The sequence below is a fragment of the Pan paniscus genome, chromosome 3 (assembly GCF_029289425.2).
Source record: "Pan paniscus chromosome 3, NHGRI_mPanPan1-v2.0_pri, whole genome shotgun sequence".
In the NCBI taxonomy this organism is placed as follows: Eukaryota; Metazoa; Chordata; class Mammalia; order Primates; family Hominidae; genus Pan; species Pan paniscus.
This window is the reverse complement of record NC_073252.2, coordinates 156,481,155-156,503,004: the sequence shown is the minus strand read 5'-3', so window position 1 is coordinate 156,503,004 and position 21,850 is coordinate 156,481,155. Positions and strand designations below refer to the sequence as shown.

Sequence of the window (21,850 nt, the reverse complement as noted above, 5' to 3'; positions counted from 1 at the left end):
TGAAGATTAGACCATAAGTTACATGGGGGATGGAAGGAACTGCTGGGGGAGCCACAGTTACAGAAAGAAGGAAAGAGAGAAAGAATGACAATGACCAATGGGTTGTATAAAAAAATGAAGTGGACTCAGCAAACTAGAAATAAAAGGAAACTACCTCACATAATAAAGGATGTATATGAAAACCCACACTCAATGGTAAAAGACCAAAAGCTTTCCCCTAAGAGTGGGAACAAGACAAGGATTCCTGCTTTTACCACTTTCATTCAGCATAATGTTGGAAGTCCTAATTAGAACAATTCGGCAAGAAAAAAAAATGAAAGGCAGGCATCCAAATTGTAAAAGAAGAAAAAAATGATCTCTGTTTACAGGTGATGTAATCTTATATGTAGAATATCCTAAAGATTTAACTAAAAAGAAATCCATTTGAACTAAAACATTCATCAACATTCCTGGATATAAAATTAACACACAAAAATCAGTTGTGTTTCTATATGCAATGAATAATCACAAAAGAAAATGAGGAAAAGAATTCCATTTACAATAGCATCAAAAGAATAATATACTTAAATAAACTTAACCAAGGAGGTGAAAGATAAATACCCTGGCAACTGCGAAACATTGCTGAAAGAAAATAAGGAAGACACCAATGAAAGGAAAGACATGCTATGTTCACAGATCAGAAGACTTAATATTAAGATGTCAGTATTGCTCAAAGTGAGCTACAGATTCAAAGCAACCTGCCAAAATCCCATTGCCTTTTTTTTTTTTGCAGAAATATGAAAATCCATCCTAAAATTCATATGGAAAATGCAGGGAGCCCACATAGCCAAACAATCTTGAAAAAAGCAGAACAAAATTGGAGATTTTACACCACTTAATTTCAAAACATACTACAAAGCTACAGCAATCAGTGTGGTACTGGCTGAAATACAGACATGTAGACTAATGGAATAGAATAGAGAGCTCAGGAATAAACCCACAGATATATGGTCAAATGATTTTCAACAAGGGTGCCAAGGACATTCAATGGGGAAAGAGTAGTCTTTTCAATAAATTGTGTTGAGAAAACTGGACATCCACATGCAAAAGAATGAAGTTGGATCCTTACCTTACATCATGTACATAAGTTAACTCAAAATGGATTTAAGACCTAAATGTTAAAGCTAAAAACTATAAGACTCTTAGAAGAAATCATACAGGAAAAGCTTCATGACATGACACCAATGACATTCGGTGTTATTTTGGATATGACACCAAAAGCATAAGTAACAAAAAAAGAAATTTAAAAATTAGACTATACATAAATTAAAAACTTTTGTGCATCAAAGGACACCATAATAGAGTGAAAAGGCAGCCCATACAATGGGAGAAAATATTTGAAAATCATGTATCTGAAAAGAAGTTAACATCTAGAATATATAAGAACTCCAACAATCTAACAACTACAGAAAACCTGAACAATCCAATTGAAAAATGAGTGAATGACTTGAACAGATTTTTCTGCAAGAAGGTATCCAAATGGTCAATAAGCACATGAAAAGTTGCTCAACATCATTAATCACTGGGAATCACAAAACAAAATCACAGTGAGATACCATTTCACATCCATTAGCATGCCTATTATCAAAAAAACAGAAAATACCAAGTGTTGGGAAGGATGTGGAGAAATGGAAATCCTAGTATACTACTAGCGGAAATGTAAAATGGTTTTCCTATGGAAAACAGAATGAAACATACATTAAAAATAAAATGACAGAAATGTATGAAACAGCAATTCTACTTTTGAGAGTAGGTACCTAAAAATTGAAAGCAGGGTGAACAGATATTTGTACGCCCACGTTCATAGCAACATTATCCACAATAGGCAAAAGATGGAAGCAACTAAAATGTCCATTGATGGGTGAATAAACACTGCAATACATATACACAATGAAATATTGTTCAGCCTTAAGAAGGAAGGAAATTCATTTCTGCTACAATAGAAATGAAACTTGAAGACAGTATGCTAAGTAGAATAGGCCTGTCACAAAAAGATAAATATTCCATGATTTTACTTCTATGAGGTATCTAGAGTAGTCAAATTCACACAGACACAAAGTAGAATGGTGGTAGCCAGGGGATGGGGGAACGGTGAGTGGGAAGTTAGTGTTTAGTGGCTAGAGTTTCAGTTTTGCAACATGAAAAACTTCTGGAGGTAGATGGTGGTGGTGGTTGGGCAGCAATGTGAATGTAGCTAATGCTACTCAACTACACACTTAAAAATGGCTAATTTTATGTTATGCATATTTTACAATTTAAAAAATAATAAAATAAAGAAACGAGGTGGCAAAATTAACATCAGTCTTACAATTGTGACAGCTCCTTCAGGTCCTTGAATATAAGCGGTGGAAGATTTTCAATCTTATTACTTCCTAAATCCCTGGAGAAATAATTGCAAATATGTGATATTATTTTCTTAAGACTTTACTCATTGTTCTGAAATTCATTAGGAAACCACTATACAACTTTTCAACAATGCCATTGGTGAGTTATATTAATCACCAGAAGTCTAAAAATTTAAAAAAGGAGCAAAGTTGGAAAATATAAAAATATTTTATTCCATTTCATCATCCCCTGGAAGACAAATACTTGATGGTATTTAATCTTTTTTTTTTGAGACCGAGTATCGCTCTGTCACCCAGGCTGGAGTGTAGTGGTGCGATTTTGGCACACCACAACCTCCGTCTCCCGGGTTCAAGTGATTCTCCTGCCTCAGCCTCCCCAGTAGGTGAGATTACAGGTGTGTGCTACCACGCCCGGCTAATTTTTGTATTTTTAATAGAGATGGGGTTTCACTATGTTGGCCAGGTTGGTCTCGAACTCCTGACCTTGTGATCCAATCGCCTCAGCCTCCCAAAGTGCTGGGATTACAGGCGTGAGCCACTGCACCTGGCCTGATCTGGTTTTAATCAATCGCATTTTCTCATTCTTTTGATTTCTGTGTTGTGCCCCTTCTTCCTTTGTTCTCTTTTTTTGTGTGTTAGAATAGATGCATGGTTTGCGATCTTAATTTTTTTCTTCCGCTTAGGATTGTTGTGATTATTATGGAAGTGTATTATTTCAAGTTCGAGTTTCTTCCACAGCTGATATACACAGGATCTCATATTATCCTGGGGTAGGATACTTTGCATGTCATCTCATGTATGTGTAGAGGGTCTGCTTAACATGGTATGACCTCGTACCTTAGTCCTAAAAAGGTGTTTGACAGCAGCACCTCTCGTGGTAGCTTTGACAGTGACAGCTCTCATGTGAAAGGCCTCAGATTCTTTTATACAAGAAAAAGTTTCAATAGACTTGAGCTCTGTAAGGTGATCAAGAGATACTAAGGGAAAGTCTAACCTTTTCTTCTATTCATCTCCAAATCATATTTGTTGCCACTGGGATAGGTAGGAGAATGAATAGATGTATTTGTTACATATGCTGGTTTGCTTATAAGGCAAACGTTAGATTTTTTGACCTCGAAGGGTAGGACAATTTTAGACTGAGTTTTTAAAACTAAAAATAAGTGGCTAATATAATGTGATAACTATTATAAACGTCTTTGCTGCAAACTGAACCTGGAGACTATTGCTGTTAGTTACATATTTATCGGTGAATTGTCAACAGATTGTTCTGATTAGACAACTGAAGGAATTGTTCTAAAATTCCACCTCTTTCATAAAGAGTTGGAATCTCCTTCAATAGCTTACTGTACCTTAGGAGATGAAATCAAAACCACATTGTGTGAGTGCAGTGGCACAAACGGCTCACTGCGACCTCCACCTCCCGGGCTTAAGCCATGCTCCCGCCTCAGCCTCCTGAGTAGCTGGGACTACAGCCATATGCCACCATGCCCAGCTAATCTTTGTATTTTTGATAGAGACTGGGTTTCTTCATGTTCCCCAGGCTGGTCTTGAACTCCTGGGCACAAGTGATTGTCCCGTCTCAGCCTCCCAAAGTGCTAGGATTACAGATGTGAGCCACTGCGCCTGGCCATAATGAACCTTTAAATATTCAAATGTCTTGCCATTGACTATGTTTCCAGTCTCCTTGCCTACCACTTTCTACCCAAAGTAACTTTTCACCATGACCCGAATGCACTTCAGTATTTTAATCCCCATGCTCTTCTTTCCTTCCTTGTGATCTCATATTCATCCTTCTAGACTTCATTCAAACGTCATTCCTCTGTTTAACCTCTGAGCCCAGGGAGGTTAAGTGTTTTGTCCTTTGTTCTCCTATGCATTCCTCTTGCACACTTCTATTATAGCACATATAACACATATAGCACATATAACATCATACTACAACTGTTTCTGTACATATGTGCTTCCTTTCTGAAACGTGAGTTCTTTGAGTACAAGAACGATACCTATTCATCTGGGTTACCCAGTGCCTAGCTCAGTTTTGGACTAGCTGTTTTCTCCATCCCCAGTTAGAAGACTATGAATAGACTGAGTCTATCTGCTTCATCTTTAGTAAAAGTGGGGCACAATTTCAGTTCCTTGTATAGGAAGCCAAGTAAAATATTGATCATATTAGTAAAGCAATGTGCAAACGGATTTAAAATGGTGCACTGGGATATTAAAATTCCAAATGTCTTGTTCAACAATTACTGGTGGGAGTGTGGGTTTTTGTTATCAGAGCAAATCCTGGCAGATAGTTCTAACAGCATGAATCATGTAATGGGATAGGGTTGGCCCAGATCCCAAGTGACATTTGAAAGGGCCATTTTCTCAGCTTAAGTTTAGGAAAGTTAGGCTAAACTTAATTGGAGTCAAGGTCCATTTCTGAATGAACTCAGGAAACACCTTGTAAACTAGAGTAGTTGACTTTAAAAGCTCAAATTAAGTCACCCACGTGGCAAAGATTTTCTGTCACTAGAGCTACTTAAAGTCCTCTGTGACAAGTGAATCCTCTTTGTCCTCATTAACTCTGTTGGTGTGATGGAGCCTGGAGGGGCACAGAGTGTTGTTCAACCCTCTCTCAAAAGGACACTAGATATAGACTCATCCAATGAAAGCCATCGACTCTTAGAAAACATGCTATTTTTGTCCTGGTGAATCTGATTTTTCAGGTAAGTGTTTAATATGGGATTAGGTGCATTAAAGTCCACCTAATAATTAGCAAGACAAATTACTGGCCTTGGTTACCCTCTGCAGTTTGTATTATTCTTTCCTTTACTTCTGAACCTGGATTAGCATTGGTTATGCACTAAGCCCTTTGAGTTCATGTTCACTGTTGGTTATTGATATATAAAATCTGCACCTGACTGCCACCATGAAGGCTAGGATTTGAAGGAACTGTCCCTTGATATTCAGGTATGATTTCAAGTGGATGAAACAAGAAAAAGTATATAGTTAGTATCCCTTGACTAACTTGTATTCTAATGTCTAGATAATACTTTGGATCATCCAGCTGCATCTCCCCCTACTATTCAGACTACTTTCCTATGTGCTGATGATATGGTTCAATTATCACGTGCCAGGAGTTGCTACAACAGATGGTTGGGTCTATTTGTTTTTAAGATTTTCCTGCACATTTTGTGAATGATTGGTACTGACCACCAAAGAGTGTTTCAGGCTACAGATAAAATGTTGGGTTTTTAATGGCTCATTCCCTGATGTTTTGGGGCAGAATGCAGGATTGTTACCTGAGAAACGTTCCTGCTTCTGGCACATGTATTCCCTCTGCCTAGCATAAGGAAAAACACATTGTAACTTCTTGAGTGCCCAAGTAAGGTGTCCTGGTGTTATTTTCGTAACATTCTAATTGTATTCTTTAATTTTTATGGAAAAGTTTTAATAAATCACTGTTCTGTCTAGCTAATTGTCAAAACATGTAGCTCTATCCACATTCAGATTCTTTCCAGAAAATGGATACTACTTGGGCACAGTGGCTCAAGTCTGTAATACCAACAGTATGGGAAGCTGAGGCGGGAGGATTGCTTAAGGCCAGGAGTTCTAGGCCAGCCCCAGCAACACAGAGACCCTGTCTCTACAAAAAATAAAAAAAAATTGGCTGGGCATGGTGGTGTGCTATAGTCCTAGCTACACAGGAGGCTGAGGGGGGAGGATCACTTGAGCCCAAGGAGTTCGAGGTTACGGTGAGCTATGATTGTACCATTGCACTTCAGCTTGGGCAACAGAGTGACACCCTGGCACTAGAAAAAAAGCAAACAAAAAAATGAAAAGAAAAAAATTGACACTAAAATATAAAAAAAGGTCTGAAGGATAAGCACTTCATCCATTGTTCTACATCTATTTTATTCTGAAAATCAACTACAATGTGCTTAGACCACGGGCTTCGGTTCATCATAGAATTGTTATAGTGCCCTTTGGAATTATGTCATTGGCATTAAAAAGGGGCATTATAAAAATAATTTATCTCTTCCATTATTATAGGTAGGAATATTATCCACAGTAGTGTCTAATTTCCTTATGGATCCAAGATTATCCTTTGGTTTCAAATCAGCAAAGTGGTATCTTCTAATCTTATGGTCCCTGAATCCTAATCCTTTAGGAAACATAATAACAAATTTACTAGCCTGGCCAGCATGGTGAAACCCCATCTTTACTAAAAATACAAAAATTAGCTGGGCATGGTGGGATGCGCCTGTAATCCCAGCTACTCAGGAGGCTGAGGCAGGATATTCACTTGAACCTGGGAGGTGGAGGTTGCAGTGAGCCGAGGTCGTGCCACTGCACTCCAGCCTGGGCGACAGAGTGAGACCCTGTCTCAAAACAAACAAAACAAAAAACAAAAACAAAACAAAAAACCCCCCACAAATTTACCGTCCTTCCTTAGGAGTAGAACAGAGTGGTGTAGAATGTATTTTATTTATTAATTTTATACTGGCTTTATTATTTCTTTACAGCTGTGTTTCCTTTAACCCACTTTCCTCAAATATTTATATTTTTATTTTCCATATTTTTTGTATGCCATCTGAATTCCTTTGTGGCTTGAGGTGTATATATGTAAATAATGCTTAGAAAGAGGAGATAAGTAATATTTCTTAAATGTATAAACACATGTAAGTACAAGTGTGAAAAAACAGTAGAAAGAAAATTCTTATCAGTATATGTTCAGTCATACTTACAATTCATCCAGTTTCTGGAGAGGTGCAAAAGTATTTTCATTTAAGTGATTAATTTTGTTTTTCCTCATCACTCTGAAAGTAAAAAGAAAAATACATTGTAACTTCTTTAGGTAACCGACAAGAATTACTAAAGAGAGGAACAGTATGCAGAAACAAAGATAATGAATATACAGTACATTTTTCACATAAAGACATTTTGAAGTAGTATAAATTATCCAATTTAATTTTAATCCTAAATTTCTCAAATGTTTTGATGATGATAATAATAGAAATTCAAAATTTTAAGTGAAATAGGGAGGAAGAGCTTTGCACGAGAAATGGTGAAAACCCCAACTTTTGAGAATACAGACTGCATATCTTGCAACCAAGAGCATAGGAGCTGTTTTAGACTTGTCTCTTCAGTCTGCATAGCATGACTGTCTAACAAAATAGCCCACCCACCACAGCACTCCTACTCATTTGTTACTTGATGTGATTTCGGGCGGATCTGCCTAAGGAAGTCCACTCTTAGCTGAACCCCTTTAGAAGAATCTCTAATTTGGGATGCTGAATCAGTCTGTTTAACTCTTGACATTTCTGCACTGATCTCATGTGTTACCAGCTAACCTAGAGGACCAACTCGGAACTAAGTTTTAAAGGGCTTTTAATTTTTTAAACATTGTATGACATGTCTTCAAATTGTCCTTTCCCATTTATTTCCTCACTGCACTCCAAACCATTACCACCATTTCCCAATATTCTTGGACCTTAAAAGCACAACACCTGCCAAGAGGAAATCCACAAATAATCTCTTAATACAGAGGTTTCCTTAAAAAATAAATACAAGTACAATAGAAAAGAAATTCTAAGTTTTTCAGATATCTATTTGTTCTGTGTCCTTCAGGTGCAATTTGGTTTCCTTTGGGCAATTACTATACACTATTTTGCATTATTTATATCAAGCACCCTGTACCTGAAGATTGCTGAACTCAGGAGGAGTTCAAACTGGAACTCATTGGAACCCATTGGAATGGGGGGAATTGGAGAAAACATATGGTAATATCAGTGGGAGCTATTGTATCGCCTATATACAGGGGTCCTGTGTAGTCTAGGATAATGGTTTTCAAATCATTCCTGTGGTAACACACAGTAAAAAATGTGTTTTATATTGGATCATAAAACACACATACACACACCCTAAGGCTCATGAAACAATACATTTATTATCTGCATTGCAGTCTGATATAATCTATTCAATTAAATTCTGTTTCCCTTAAAAATGCTGACAAGGGTATAATAAATTGTGCTATATATTACTTTCATCACCTACTTATTAGTTGCAATCCATAGTTTGAAAAACATTCTGGTAAAATAAGCTGTGAATAGGAGAGTTGGATTTTTTTTAACTGAAGGAAGACCTAACATCCTTTACTTTTAACAGAAAATGCCATGTGAATTTAAAATAGGCCAGAGATGCATAAGAAGGAATTACACTCATTAACACTTCAAGGTTTATCTTGATGTCCATAATTACATCCTCAAGGCTGTGAACATTCAGCAGTATTTTGTTTTTCATTTTGATTGTAACTATTGTTTCACAATTGTAAAGAAAAACTTAATTTATGCCATAATAATTTGCAAAGGATAAACATTCTTATAGGCTAAGACTTCAATTTAGTGTTTCTCAAACTGAGATCCAACAACAGACTCTTGATGTTCTTTGGGATTTTTTTTTCCATAAAATGGGTGTTTTTAAATTTTATTTGTAAGAAAATATAATATTACTTCAAAAGCATAGCATATTACTTACAAAACAGTTAAATTACTGCAGGAAATAAAAGTCAAATTTCTTAAATTATGGATATGGTTGCCTTCAAGGTCCCTGGAACATAAAAATAAAACGATACAGCTAAATCTTAATCATGCAGAGAAATAAATTGGTTAAAATTATTTGCCTTCTAATAAAATATCTTTTCTTTACATACTGTTTATTTCATATAGACTCTCACTTGTAGCCATTTCTATTACAGCTGAAATTATATATATAAATATCTATATTATACACTTTTTTCTATGTTAAAGGTAAAAATGTTTTGCGTCCCATCTGTATCATGAGTGCATACGGGCATGTATATGAGAAATTGAAAAGAACAAGAAGTCAAATTGAAAACATTTGTTATGATAAACACCTAATTTATTAACCGATATTTCATAATGAACCATATGAAACATTTGTCCAAAGTTACCGATGGCATTTCCCTAAATGGTGTGATTTTATTTCGCTACAGTCTGCATCAGATTCTATTATTGTTGCAAAAGCTGCTGCTGCCAAAACAATATTTAGCTCCTACCTTTCCAGCCTAATCACTCCCCAGAAAAAATCCTCAATAATCTTTTACTATTGGGAATACCCTTATTTGCTTTTTATATTGTCTCAAAGGCCAGCGCAGACAGAGAGCAAACAGCAGACTGCCTTAGGTTCTGCATTTCCAATTCAGAGAGCTGCATATATCTCTATCTCTATCTCTACATCTATCTATCTATCTATCTATCTATCTATCTATCTATCTATCTATCTATCTATCCATCTAGATATCTAAATATAATCCTCCTGGGGCTCCCTTGCTGTGTGATGCCTATGTCACCATAAACCTCCTTATGGTCTAAGCATAAAAATGTATCAAAATTTTTATGTTTTACTGTCTCTTCGTGGTTATCTTGAAGTTACTCTTTTATTGTTCCTCTTCTTTCATAAGTGAGTATATGGTGGAACTTTATAGAGCAGAGGAAGAGAGCTGAGGTTTAGGGATAGACTTTCAAAAGTAAATGCTGGCCCTTAAATCTATTCAGCCTCTTCTAACACTCAGCTTACTGGTCACCATGTAACATAAAGCTGTTCAGCAATAATTGTCACTAAAACATGTGAGCAGAAGTGGGATACAGCTATTAAAATCTGAAAGGAAACATGGAAAGTATTAATAGAAGTGCCTATACTCCACTGCCAACATGTGAGTCAGTTTTATTTTAGGTGCTGCATTAAAAATAGATGCTGACAAATCAAATATATCTGGAAAATCTGGAAGACCAGGATGTACAGTATCTAGAAATCAAGGCAATTGAAGAATATGGGGTGTTATTTATAACAAACAAAAACAAAATGAGAGATATATTTGAAGTCAGGCTATAGAATATATCAGGGGTTTTCTATGTTGCATTGGGTTGCAAAATTAGATTGACTGATTGAGGGACATAAAAAGTTTCAAATTTAAATCCAATTTAAACCTATCTAGCAATCTATGATACCCAGAGAAGTTGTTTCTTTTTACTACAGGTATTTAGCACAGACAATGTATCATATCTCTATAGTTTTGTAGACAGGATTTTTGTACTACATGGGATATTGTATTAGAATCTTAAATGTGGATTCTAGATCACCCTTCCAAATTTCTGTTATTCTATTAAGTTGGAAGCTAATCACTTATAGTGCTACTTTTTTTGGTCTTAGTTTTGGCCAAGGCTTTTGGCCTCTCATAATGTATGTTATCTGTGACAGGGACTGGCCATTTCCTTCTATTTGGTTGCTAATCATTACCCTGAATCTACCACCAGGTGGTGATGCTCTCTTAAGTCTCACAAAATGCGCTTAATGAGGTGAGTTGATGTTCCTATTTAGTTACTTACGTAACTGTTTTCTATTAGGCTGGCAAAAATATTTGTTAGTACTAATTTACTAATTTGTGAAAATCAAAAAGAGGCACATATTGGGGCACAAATTAGGACATTTGATTAAATTGGTAGTTTAATTTTGAATTTATTTTAACCTTGGGTTGTTTATTTACTGTTTTTCCCCCCTCCTGTGTTAATAATAAAAACATTTGGGGTCACATTTGTATGATGTGTTTCTATGGGCATGTATATGAGCATACATATGAATATGTATATTTTCTTCCTAAAGTTATGGGTTTTAGTCCTTGATAAGCAGGGATCTGGTTTGCAGCACACCTCTTAGCTGAAGCAAAAACAACAACAAAATCAAAATAACAACAAAAAATCTGTTTCTTGCTCCCTAGCTGCAAGCTTTAATGGAGTTAACGAAGGTTTTTTATTTTTATTTTTATTTTTTACTGTGTTTAAACCACCACCCTTCCTATCTAATGAGCCTCTGAGACTAACCATTTTATTTTTCCCTTTATACCTGGTAGAACTGGATAAAAATGAAAACTTTGGTGGTTCTTCAATCTGAATAACAACAATAACAAAAGACAAAGACTATAATCTTGTCTATTCTCCCTCAACTTGTCCCTTAGTGGCATTCAAAACATGAAAATCTTACTCTCTATCTGCCTCCTCCTCTACCTTTTACATTTCTGGCTCCTATTTCACAGAGAAAACTGAGGTGATGAAGAAGGGAAAAGCCCTTGACTTGCTGCCCGACATCTGTAAACTTACCTGTATATGCACCTGGTCTCTTTCTAGTCTCAGAGGAAGAGATGACCCTTCTCCTGTTTTAGGCTAATCCCTCCATCTGTTTTCTTGAGTTTGGTTTGTGTATGTTTATGTCCTAAAATATATGGTCAATTTTGGTGAATGTTCTTTGGGCACTCTTTGCTTTCAAGTTCATATCTATTAGGATTAGGTGCACGTACATATAACAGAGACCCATCTATAATAGCATAAATACGCACAGTTGTTGGGGTTTTTTTCCCCCAGGAAAAAAAAATCTAGAGTTGGGCAGTTCAGGGCTGATATGGTTGTTTTACAAAGTTGTTAGAAACCCAGGATCTTTCATATTCACTGATCACATGCCCTTGTCTTCATGGTACAAGATGTTGCTAAAGCTCAAGCCATCATATTCAGTTTTTTGTTTTCTGGATAAAGAAGGAAAAGAAAGGACTTGCATCTTTCTCTTCAAGGAGATTTTCCTGAAGTTCTACACTGTAATACTTCGACCTCCCTAGTCAGAACTTAAGACATATCCTATATGTGAATGCAGAGAAGTGTGGGAATGTAGTATTTTAGCTAGTTATGTTGCTGTCCCAAAGAAAGCAGTTCTGTTATTGAGAAGGGGCACTGAAGTTTGATATACATTGATTAGCATTAACTTACTAATTATGTTATTTATTTATTTTGGTTCTACTTGATCTTTTATGGAGCAAGAAGTAGTGGATTATCTTTTTTTTTTTTTTTTTTTTGAGATGGAGTTCCACTCTTGTTGCCCAGGCTGGAGTGCAATGGCACAATCTCGGCTCACTGCAACTTCTGCTTCCTGGATTCAAGTGATTCTCCTGCCTCAGCCTCCCGAGTTGCTGGGATTACAGGCACCACGCTTGGCTAATTTTTTTTTTTTTGTATTTAGTAGAGACAGGGTTTCACCGTGTTAGTCAGGCTAGTCTCAAACTCCTGACCTCAGGTGATCCACCCGCCTGGGCCTCCCAAAGTACTGGGATTACAGGCATGCACCACCGCACCTGACCCAGTGGTGGATTATTTTTTACTGCTTATGTATGTCTACATTTTCTTTTGTTTTGGTTGCTATATTAATTTCTTTGGTGTGTATAGACTTATAATGTGATATCTTTTATTGGACATTGGCAGTTATAGCATTAAAATGTCATTGTGTTGTTTAATGCACATTGGCCAGAATTCCACCTACTTAGATAAAATATATGATGCCTGCTTTCTTTTGTTTGCAATTACATGACATGCTTTTAAAAACTGTGTATACTTAAGGTATATAGCCTGTTTTGATATACAGTACATAGTAAAATGATTACTACAACCAAGCAAATTAACATACCCATCACCTTACATAGTTAATTTCTTTTATGGTAAGAGTGCCTGAACTCTACCCTCTTAGCAAATTTCCACTATACAATACAGTGTTATTAAACTATAGTCCTCATGCCATACATTAGATCTGTATGCTTATTCATCTCATAACTGTAATTTTGTACCCTTGAACCTACATCTCCTCATTCCCCCGCCATGACCCATAGCCACGATTCTACTCTGTTTCTATGTGTTCAACTTAAAAAGAAATTCCACGTATAAATGAGATTACGCAGTATTTTTCTTTCTGTCTCTGGCTTATTTCACTCAGCATAATGTCCCCTAAGTTCACACATATTGTCAAAATGGCAGGATCTCTGTTTTAAGGCTGACTAGTATTCCATTGTATATATCTACCACATTTTCTTTATCCATTCAACTGTCATTGGACACTAAGGTTGATTAATATCTTGGCTATTGTGACTAATGCTGCAATGAACATTGGAGTGAAGATATCTCTTTGACATACTAATGGAATTTCCTTTGGATATATACCCAGAAGTGGGACTGCTGGATCATATGGTAGTTCTATTTTTAATTTTTTTTTTTATTTGAGACGGAGTCTTGCTCTGTCGCCCAGGCTGGAGTGCAGGGGTGTGATCTTGGCTCACTGCAACCTCCGCCTCCCGGGTTCAAGTGACTCTCCTGCCTCAGCTTCTTGTGTAGCTGGGATTACAGGTGCCTGCCACCATGCCCGGCTAATTTTCGTATTTTTAGTAGAGATGGGGTTTCATCATGTTGGCCAGGCTGGCCTCGAACTCCTGACCTCAAGTGATCCGCCCACCTCTGCCACCCACAGTGCTGGGATTACAGGCGTAAGCCACCGCGCCTGGTCCTATTTTTAATTTTTAGAGGAAGCTCCATATGTTTTCCATAATAGCTGTACTAATTTACATTCTCATCCACAGTGCACAAGAATTCCTTTCTAGCCACAATCTTGTCAACACTCGTCATCTCTTGTCTTTTTGATAATAGAGATTCTAACAGGTGTGAGGTGATACCTCATTGTGGTTTTGATTTGCATTTCTCTGATGATTAGTAATGTTGAACATTTTTGCATATGCCTGTTGGCCATTTTTAAGTATTTTTTGAGAAATATCTTCCCAGGTCTTCTTTCCCAGTCTTTTTCCTTTTAATAGGTGAGTTTAGCCTACTTATATTTATTGATATGATTAATATAGTTGGCCTTAGTCTGTTTTTTAAAAATATTATTACACGATTCCATAGGTTTAAAAAACTTTCACCTCAGGTTTTTTTTGTGTCTGATATTTATCTTAACCTAATGGTGTTTTAAAAAATTTATTTCTTATGATATTTAGAAAGCTTTGTATATTCTATTGGCAATCTTTATAACTTTACTCAATGCACTATACCTTCTTTCTTTTGATGATACTAAGAAATGATAAAATTTGTGTACATTGTCTTCCTCTCTGCTCCTCTGCCTCTCTTTACCATACAATATTGGTTAATTACATGCTTTTTATTAGTGTTCACCTTGGGAATACCACTGTCTATCTAATCTATGGATTTGTCCGTTGTTGTTGTTGTTTTTTCCAGAGACAAGTCTCCCTCTGTTGCCCAGGCTGGAGTGTAGTGGCACAATCATAGCTCATTTAAGCCTTGATCTCTCAGGCTCACGCTATCCTCCCACTTCAGCCTCCTGAGTAGCTGGGACTGCCTACAGGTGCATGCTACCATGCTCAGGTAATTTTTTTTTTTTATTTTTTTTTTGAGACAGAGTCTCACTGTCGCCCAGGCGGGAGTGCAATGGCGTGATCTCAGCTCACTGCAACTTCCACCTCCAGGGTTCAAGTGATTCTCCTGCCTCAGCCTCCCGAGTAGCTGGGATTACAAGTGCCCACCACCACGCCCAGCTAAACGCTTAGCTAATTTTTAAAAAAAATTTTTAATAGAGACAGAGTCTCACTATGTTGCCCAGGCTGGTCTCAAACTCCTGAGCTCAAGGGATCCTCCTGCCTCGGCCTCCCAAAGTGTTGGGATTATAGGTGTGAGCCACCATGCCCTGCCAAAGATTCATCAGCTTTAAATGACATCCTTTGACTTTTAGCTATTTCTCTTTACAGTTCTATTGTTTTCACTTTATGTATTTTGAAACTGTTTACTCATTTAAGATTATCACATATTTTTGCTTAATTGATCTTTTTATTATTATATGATATTGCTCTTTATCCCTGGTGATAGTCCTTGTTCTGAAATCTTTTTCGCCAATATTACCATAGTCCTTCTGGCTTTTAAAACAAAGTTGCTTTTCTTGTCTTTGTTTTACAGTGTATAATGTTTCTGTTTTCTCTGATTGCCTTAAGATACTTTTCTTTATCTTTGGTTTTCAGCAGTTTGACTATAATTTATCTAGTTTTTCTTGACTTCTGCATGGATTTTTCTGAGGTTCTTAGATTTCTGGTTTGTTGCATTATATTAATGTAACAAAATTCTTGGCTATTATTTCTCCAGCTTGTCTTCTGTCCTGTTCTTCCTCTATTCTTTTTCTGTGACTCCATTTACACATTTGTTAGACAATTGTATTATCCTGCAGCTTTTGGATTCTGTTTTGCCTTTATTTTTGTCTCTTTTTCTTTTCGTTTCAATTTGAAAGCTTTCTATGACATATCTTCAAGGTTGTTGATTCTTTCCTTAGCTGTGTTCATTCTGCTGCTAAGGCTGTTGAAATAATTTTTTGTTTCTCTTTTGTAGTTTCCATCTTTTTGCTGACATTTTCTTTATGTTCGTGCATATTATCCATCTTTCCACTATATTACTTAACTTATTAATCATAAGCATTTTAATGTCTCTGTTTGGAAGTTGTAAAATCTGAGTTATTGCTGGTTCTAGTTCTGTTGATTGCTTTATAATTTGACATGAACTACTTTTTCCTTATGCTTTTGGGGATGGGGCTGTCTCAGCTTTGCTGTTCCCCCTTCTCCAGAAGCCAAACTCTCATAAGAGCATTTCCTGCCGTGATACAAATGGGCACTACCCACTGCTTTGATCAGTGCAAGATCCTGGGCTGGAGTGGTTTTTTTTTTTTGTTGGTACCCTGGGGCAGAATGCTCTAGTTTCTATTCCTCCTATGGAAGTAATGGACCTTTGCCCAGTCCCTGGGTGCAGGAGGATTTTCTGTCCCACTATTATTACTTGATGCTTTTGTTCCCTGAGACGGGTGAGTTTAGAGAAGAAGGTGGAGTTTTGTGTTGTGCTACCAATGAGGGCTCTGTCTGGTTTCCTTACCTACTCCTAGTTTTTCTTGTGGTTGGTGGAGATCAGTGAAAAAGAGCCTGTTAAAGATAGCTAAATCCCCTTGCATATGGGGTTCCCAGTTCTTTTAAAGCGCTATAGTAGCCCACACTTAAGCTTACAAGTTTATTAAAGTTTTAGTTTTCTTTGTACCTGCTTTCACGCCAGCCAACTCTTCATCCTGTGCTCTGCCAAAGGTGAAATAGTATGTATGTCCCACATCTTCTTGTTGCTTGTTAGAATTCCATTTATTTGGCTACCTTATGACTGTAGCCTACTGATGGGCTCCACGAAATTATGACTTTGTAGATTACAAAGCTCTTTCTTATAGGTAGAGAGGAAGTACTGCTGTCTTGTGGCTTTCTATATCTTAATCAGTATTATAGGAATGGAAATGTAATATATGTAGTCTTCTGTGACTTTTTCTTGAGTAATTCATATGTGCTTGAAATTGAGTCATGTTGATTGAAGTACTGATAATTCATTCATTTTCACTGCTGTGTGTATGCGTGTGTGTGTGTGTGATCACATTTTACTTTTCCATTCTTTTCCATGTCTTCTAGTACTTTGCACTATTATGTATTCCCATCGTCTTCTATATTTTCAAGATTTTCATATTGACTTCTTTGGCTAATAAATAAACTTACTTAATTTCATCTCAAAAGAAAAGTTTACTTTGTTCTTGACTTTTAGTTCACCTTTGGCTATTGCCATATCTGTCCTTATGCTTGCTTATTACTTATATTTCTTTTTTTTGAATTTTACAACTTTTATTGTGGCATTTACAGTTTCTCATTGCTTTGCAAGAACTAATATAGGTTTCAGTTTATTGTCCTGCAAATACCTTAGAAGCATAATTTCCTGGGCTGTCATCTGTCTCTTTAGTTTGTATGTATTTTTCCCCTAAATCAGAGTTAAAATGATGTTTGGCCAAGAAATCTGTCAGATTTTCTAGTTCATACTGTGCTAAATGAAAGTTCATGCAAGGTAAGAATAGTATGATTAGTTATAAAAAGGTAAATAATTATAAAGCAAAGTATTATTATTACTAGAATTAAAATCAGGATAATATTCATTATCAGGAATTCATATGGAATAAGTTGTTTTGGATAGCTAGAATTTACATATGAAAACTTTAGTAACAAAATTTTTAATTTTAATTTTTTTAGTAATACATCTTAATCATTTTGATGTTTATCTGAAGTATATTGTATATTTTCTTGCCTTTTTATAAACAAAGGCAAGGTTTATTATTGCTTGTGCATAATACTGCATACAGTTGCTTCTGTCTAAATGCACACATTTTAATTGCTAATTATGTAAATATTGTTCAATTGTGCTTAATTACTAAGTTGGGATTACTGAGGCTGTAATAGATGCTAATGTATTCATTTGAACCAAAATTCAATTTTAATGAGGGATATTGAACTTAATTTGCCCTTTCCTTTATGGCTTTAGCTTGTTTTCAATGTACAGTACAGTATCGTACTGTCATACCAAAATGCCTACTGGACTTAGTAACTTTTCAGAATGTTTGTTTTTTTCTGAGAGGTTGCAGATTAGTACAGTTTGAATTACTGTCATTGCTTTTTATAGCATTTCTCACTTATGCTTTTTTATCAAGTTGATAGTTGTTACTTCTGACTACAATCAATGCTTCTGACTCTAACTTTTCCTCTTCCTTTTAATTTGACATTTGTAATCTGCTATGAGCTTAGAAATCAAACAACCAACTTCTGAGAATTTCTTATAAAATAAGAGACAGAGGGAGTTTTCATATGACACAGCATATGGCAGTTTGTTGATTGAACTTGTTAGTAGTTATTTTGGTTATTTCTTTCTTTTATTTTTCACTTGTGTTCTAAATAGGCAAATTTACTGGATGGTTGAGTTCTAAATGGTGGAGTGATACTTATTACTACAAGAAAAGCTACTTTGTAAAATATTCCATGGAACATATTTTATCATGATTAGTTTTTGAAAAATAAATGCTAAATATCATATTCTTATTATTCAGAATTCTAGAGTGAAATTAAAACGACTTAGTCTTTCTGTACCAAATTAGTAGGTGAGTATACCAGCAGGGAAAGGGGGAGATGTTACATAGATGTGGTGACATTCCTTCTGTGTTTCTTCTTCCTGGCTCCAGTATATATATATATATATATTTTTTTTTTTTGAGATGTTTTATTTTGCTGAGAGTTTAGAGATGTTAGTTTAGATAATGTAGATGTTTAACATAAAAATCATGTTAAAGCAGTTTGAGGAAATGTGATATGATACTAAAAACGGTCTCATTTTTAAGAAAAACTAAAACAATCTTATATCTGGAATGAATTAGGTAAAAACAGAAAATTTAGTTGAGTTCTTTAAAAAAAGAGAATCGCTTACAGCCAATGTAGTCTTGGCATGTGTTGACAGAGAGGTTTATCAGGTAAACGGGTGAGGACGTTATTCATCAGGACTCTGAAAAAGGAAAAGACAAACAAGTCACATTTTTCTGGTTCTCTTCTCATCTTGGGTCAAACATGGTATTATTATTATTCTTATGAAACCCACAAATCCACTAAATTTGTTGTTTTTTCCTTCTAATTTTTTTTTTTTTTTTGAGATGGAGGCACTTAGGCTGGAGTGGTGTGGCACGATCTCAGCTCATGGAAACCTCTGCCTCCCAGGTTCAAGTGATTTTCCTGCCTTGGCCTTCCGAGCAGCTGGGGTTACAGGCATGTGCCACCATACCCAGCTAATTTTTGTATTTTTAGTAGAGGTGGGGTTTCACCATGTTAGCCAGGCTGGTCTCAAACTCTTGACCTCAAATGATCCACCCACCTCGGACTCCCAAAGTGCTGGGATTGCAGGCGTGAGCCACCATGCCCAGCCTTCCCTCTAATTTTATTTAAATTATAATTTAATTATAATCTAACTATATTTAATTATAATCTAATTATATGTAAATACTTGATAGTAATAAAATTTTAACAAATATAAGTTATTATATGGAGGAAAGCAGTAATGTTAGTGACTAAAAAAAAAAAAAAAATAGCCTAAACCCTTCAACAACAAATGGTGGAAAGGAAATGATTTAAAGGCATTTCTTTTCTTTACCAAGATTAATGTAGGCACACCTTGTTTTATTTTTATTTATTTATTTATTTATTTCGTTTGAGACAGAGTCTTGCTCTGTTTGCCCAGGCTGGAGTGCAGTGGTGCAATCTTGGCTCACTGCAACCTCTGCTTCCCAGGTTCAAGCAATTCTCCTGCCTCAGCCTCCTGAGTAGCTGGGATTACAGACGCCTGCCACCATGCCCGGCTATTTTTTTCTTTTTATATTTTTAGTGGAGATGGGGTTTCACCATGTTGGCCAGGCTAGTCTTGAACTCCTGACCTCAGGTGATCTGCCCACCTCGGCCTCCCAAAGTGCTGTGATTACAGGTGTGAGCCACTGCACCCGGCCCACCTTGTTTTATTGTGTTTTGCTTTATTGCACTTTGCAGATAGTGCATTTTTTAAAATTGAAGGTTTATGGCAACCTTGCATTGAGCAAGTCTATGAATGCCATTTCTCCAACAGCATGTGCCCACTTAGTGTGTCTGTGTCATATTTTGGTAATTCTCAGAGTATTTCAAACTTTTTCCTTTTTTTGAGTCAGGGTCTTGCCTTGTTGTCCAGGCTGAAGTGCAGTGGCGCGACCATGGTGCACTGCAGCCTCAAACTCCTGGGCTCAGGTGATTCTCCTGTCTCAGCCCCCTGAGTAGCTGGGACTACAGGCATGTGTCACCATGCTCTGCTAACTAAAAACAAATTTTTTTTTTTTTGGTAGAGATGGGGTCTTGCTATATTGCCCAGGCTGGTCTCAAACTCCTGGCTGCAAGCTATCCTCTCTCCTCAATCTCCCAAAGCATGAGATTACAGACGTGAGCCACCCTGCCCAGCCATCAAACTTTTTATTATTGTATTGTTTGTGGTGATCTGTGATCAGTGATCTTTGATGTTACTATCGCAGTAGTTTTGTGGTGTCACAAACCATGCCCATAGAAGACAGCAATCTTTTTTTTTTTTTTTGAGACAAAGTTTCACTCTTGTTGCCCAGGCTGGAGTGCAATGGTGCAATCTTGGCTCACTGCAACCTCCACCTCCCAGGTTCAAGCGATTCTCCTGCCTCAGCTTCCCAAGTACCTGGGGATATAGGCATGTGCCACCACACCCAGCTAATTTTCTATTTTTAGTAGAGATGGAGTTTCAGCATGTTGGTCAGGCTGGTCTTGAACTCCTGACCTCAGATGATCTGCCCGCCTCGGCATCCCAAAGTGCTAGGATTACAGGCATGAGCCACCCCACCCAGCCAAGACAGCAATCTTAATCGATAAATGTTGTGTGTGTTCTGACTACTCCACCAACCAGCCATTCCCCCATATCTCTCTCCTCAGGCCTTTTTATTCCCTGAAACACAACAATATTGAAATTAAGCCAATTAATGACCTTACAATGGCTTCTAAGTGTTCAAATGAAAGGAAGAGTCCCACAAGAATTATGGGCCCTCAAGAATTATGTTAAATCTACTCTGCCTGTGCTCTACAATGGAACAACAAAGTCTGAATGACAGCACATCTGTTTACAGCATGGTTAACTAAATATTTTAAACCCACTCTTGAGACCTACTTCTCAGAAAAAAAAAGGTTTTCTTTCAAGATATACTGCTCGCATACCTCCTCACCTTAAATCAAAAGCTAGAAATGATTAAGCATAGTAAGGAAGGCATTTTGAAAGCTGAGATAAGACAAAAAACCAGGCCTCATGCACCAGTTAGCCGAATTGTGAATGCTAAGGACAATTCTTGAAGGAAATTAGAAGTGCTACTCCAATGAACACACAAATGATAGGAAAGTAAGACAGCCTTATTGCTGATGGAAAAAGTTTTAGTGGTCTGGATAGAAGATTAAACCAGCCACAACATTCCTTTAAGCCAAAGCCTAATCCAGAGCAAGGCCTAACTCTGCTTCATTCTATGAAGGCTGAGAGAGGTGAAGGAGCTGCAGAATAAAAGTTTAAAGCTAGCAGATGTTGATTCATAAGGAAAGGAAAGAAGCTGTCTCTATAACAGAAAATTACAAAGTGAAGCAGGAAGTACTAATAGAGAAGCTGCGGCAAGTTATCCAGAAGATCTAGCTAAGATCATTCGTGAAGGTGGTTCCACTAAACAACAGATTTTCAATGTAGATGAAACAACCTTCTATTGAAAAAAGATCCCATACAAGACTTTCATAGCTAGAGAGGAGAAGTCAATACCTGGCTTCAAAGCTTCAAAGGACAAGCTGACTGTCTTGTTGGAGGCGAATGCAGCTGGTGACTTTAGGTGGAAGTCAACGCTCATTTACTGTTCCAAAAATCCTAGGGCCCTCAAGAATTATGCTAAATCTACTCTGCCTGTGCTCCATCAATGGAACAACAAAGCCTGGGTGACAGCACATCTGTTTACAGCATGGTTTACTAAACATTTTAAGCCCACTCTTGGGACCTACTGCTCAGAAAAAAAAGATTTCCTTTCAAGATACATTGCTCACTGGCAATGCACCTGGTCACCCAAGAGATCCAGTGGAGATCTACAAGGAGATTCATGTTGTTTTCATGCCTGCTAACACGACATCCATTCTACAGCCCATGGATCAAAAGCTAATT

General features: G+C 36.8%; 1 protein-coding gene across 6 annotated transcripts in view; it reads right to left on the bottom strand.

Moving 5' to 3' along the window:
• RXFP1 (relaxin family peptide receptor 1) overlaps positions 1-21,850 on the bottom strand; it is a 143,484-nt gene that overhangs the window by 17,596 nt on the left and 104,038 nt on the right. For all 6 annotated transcript variants that reach the window (XM_055111973.2, XM_003822540.6, XM_034959327.4 and 3 more), the window contains 4 exons: positions 18,566-18,640; positions 8,904-8,975; positions 7,115-7,186; positions 2,348-2,419 (listed from right to left, as the gene is read on the bottom strand). In XM_055111973.2, coding sequence (XP_054967948.1) covers positions 2,348-2,419; positions 7,115-7,186; positions 8,904-8,975; positions 18,566-18,640 — 291 coding nt within the window. The remainder of the gene's footprint in view (positions 1-2,347; positions 2,420-7,114; positions 7,187-8,903; positions 8,976-18,565; positions 18,641-21,850) is intronic.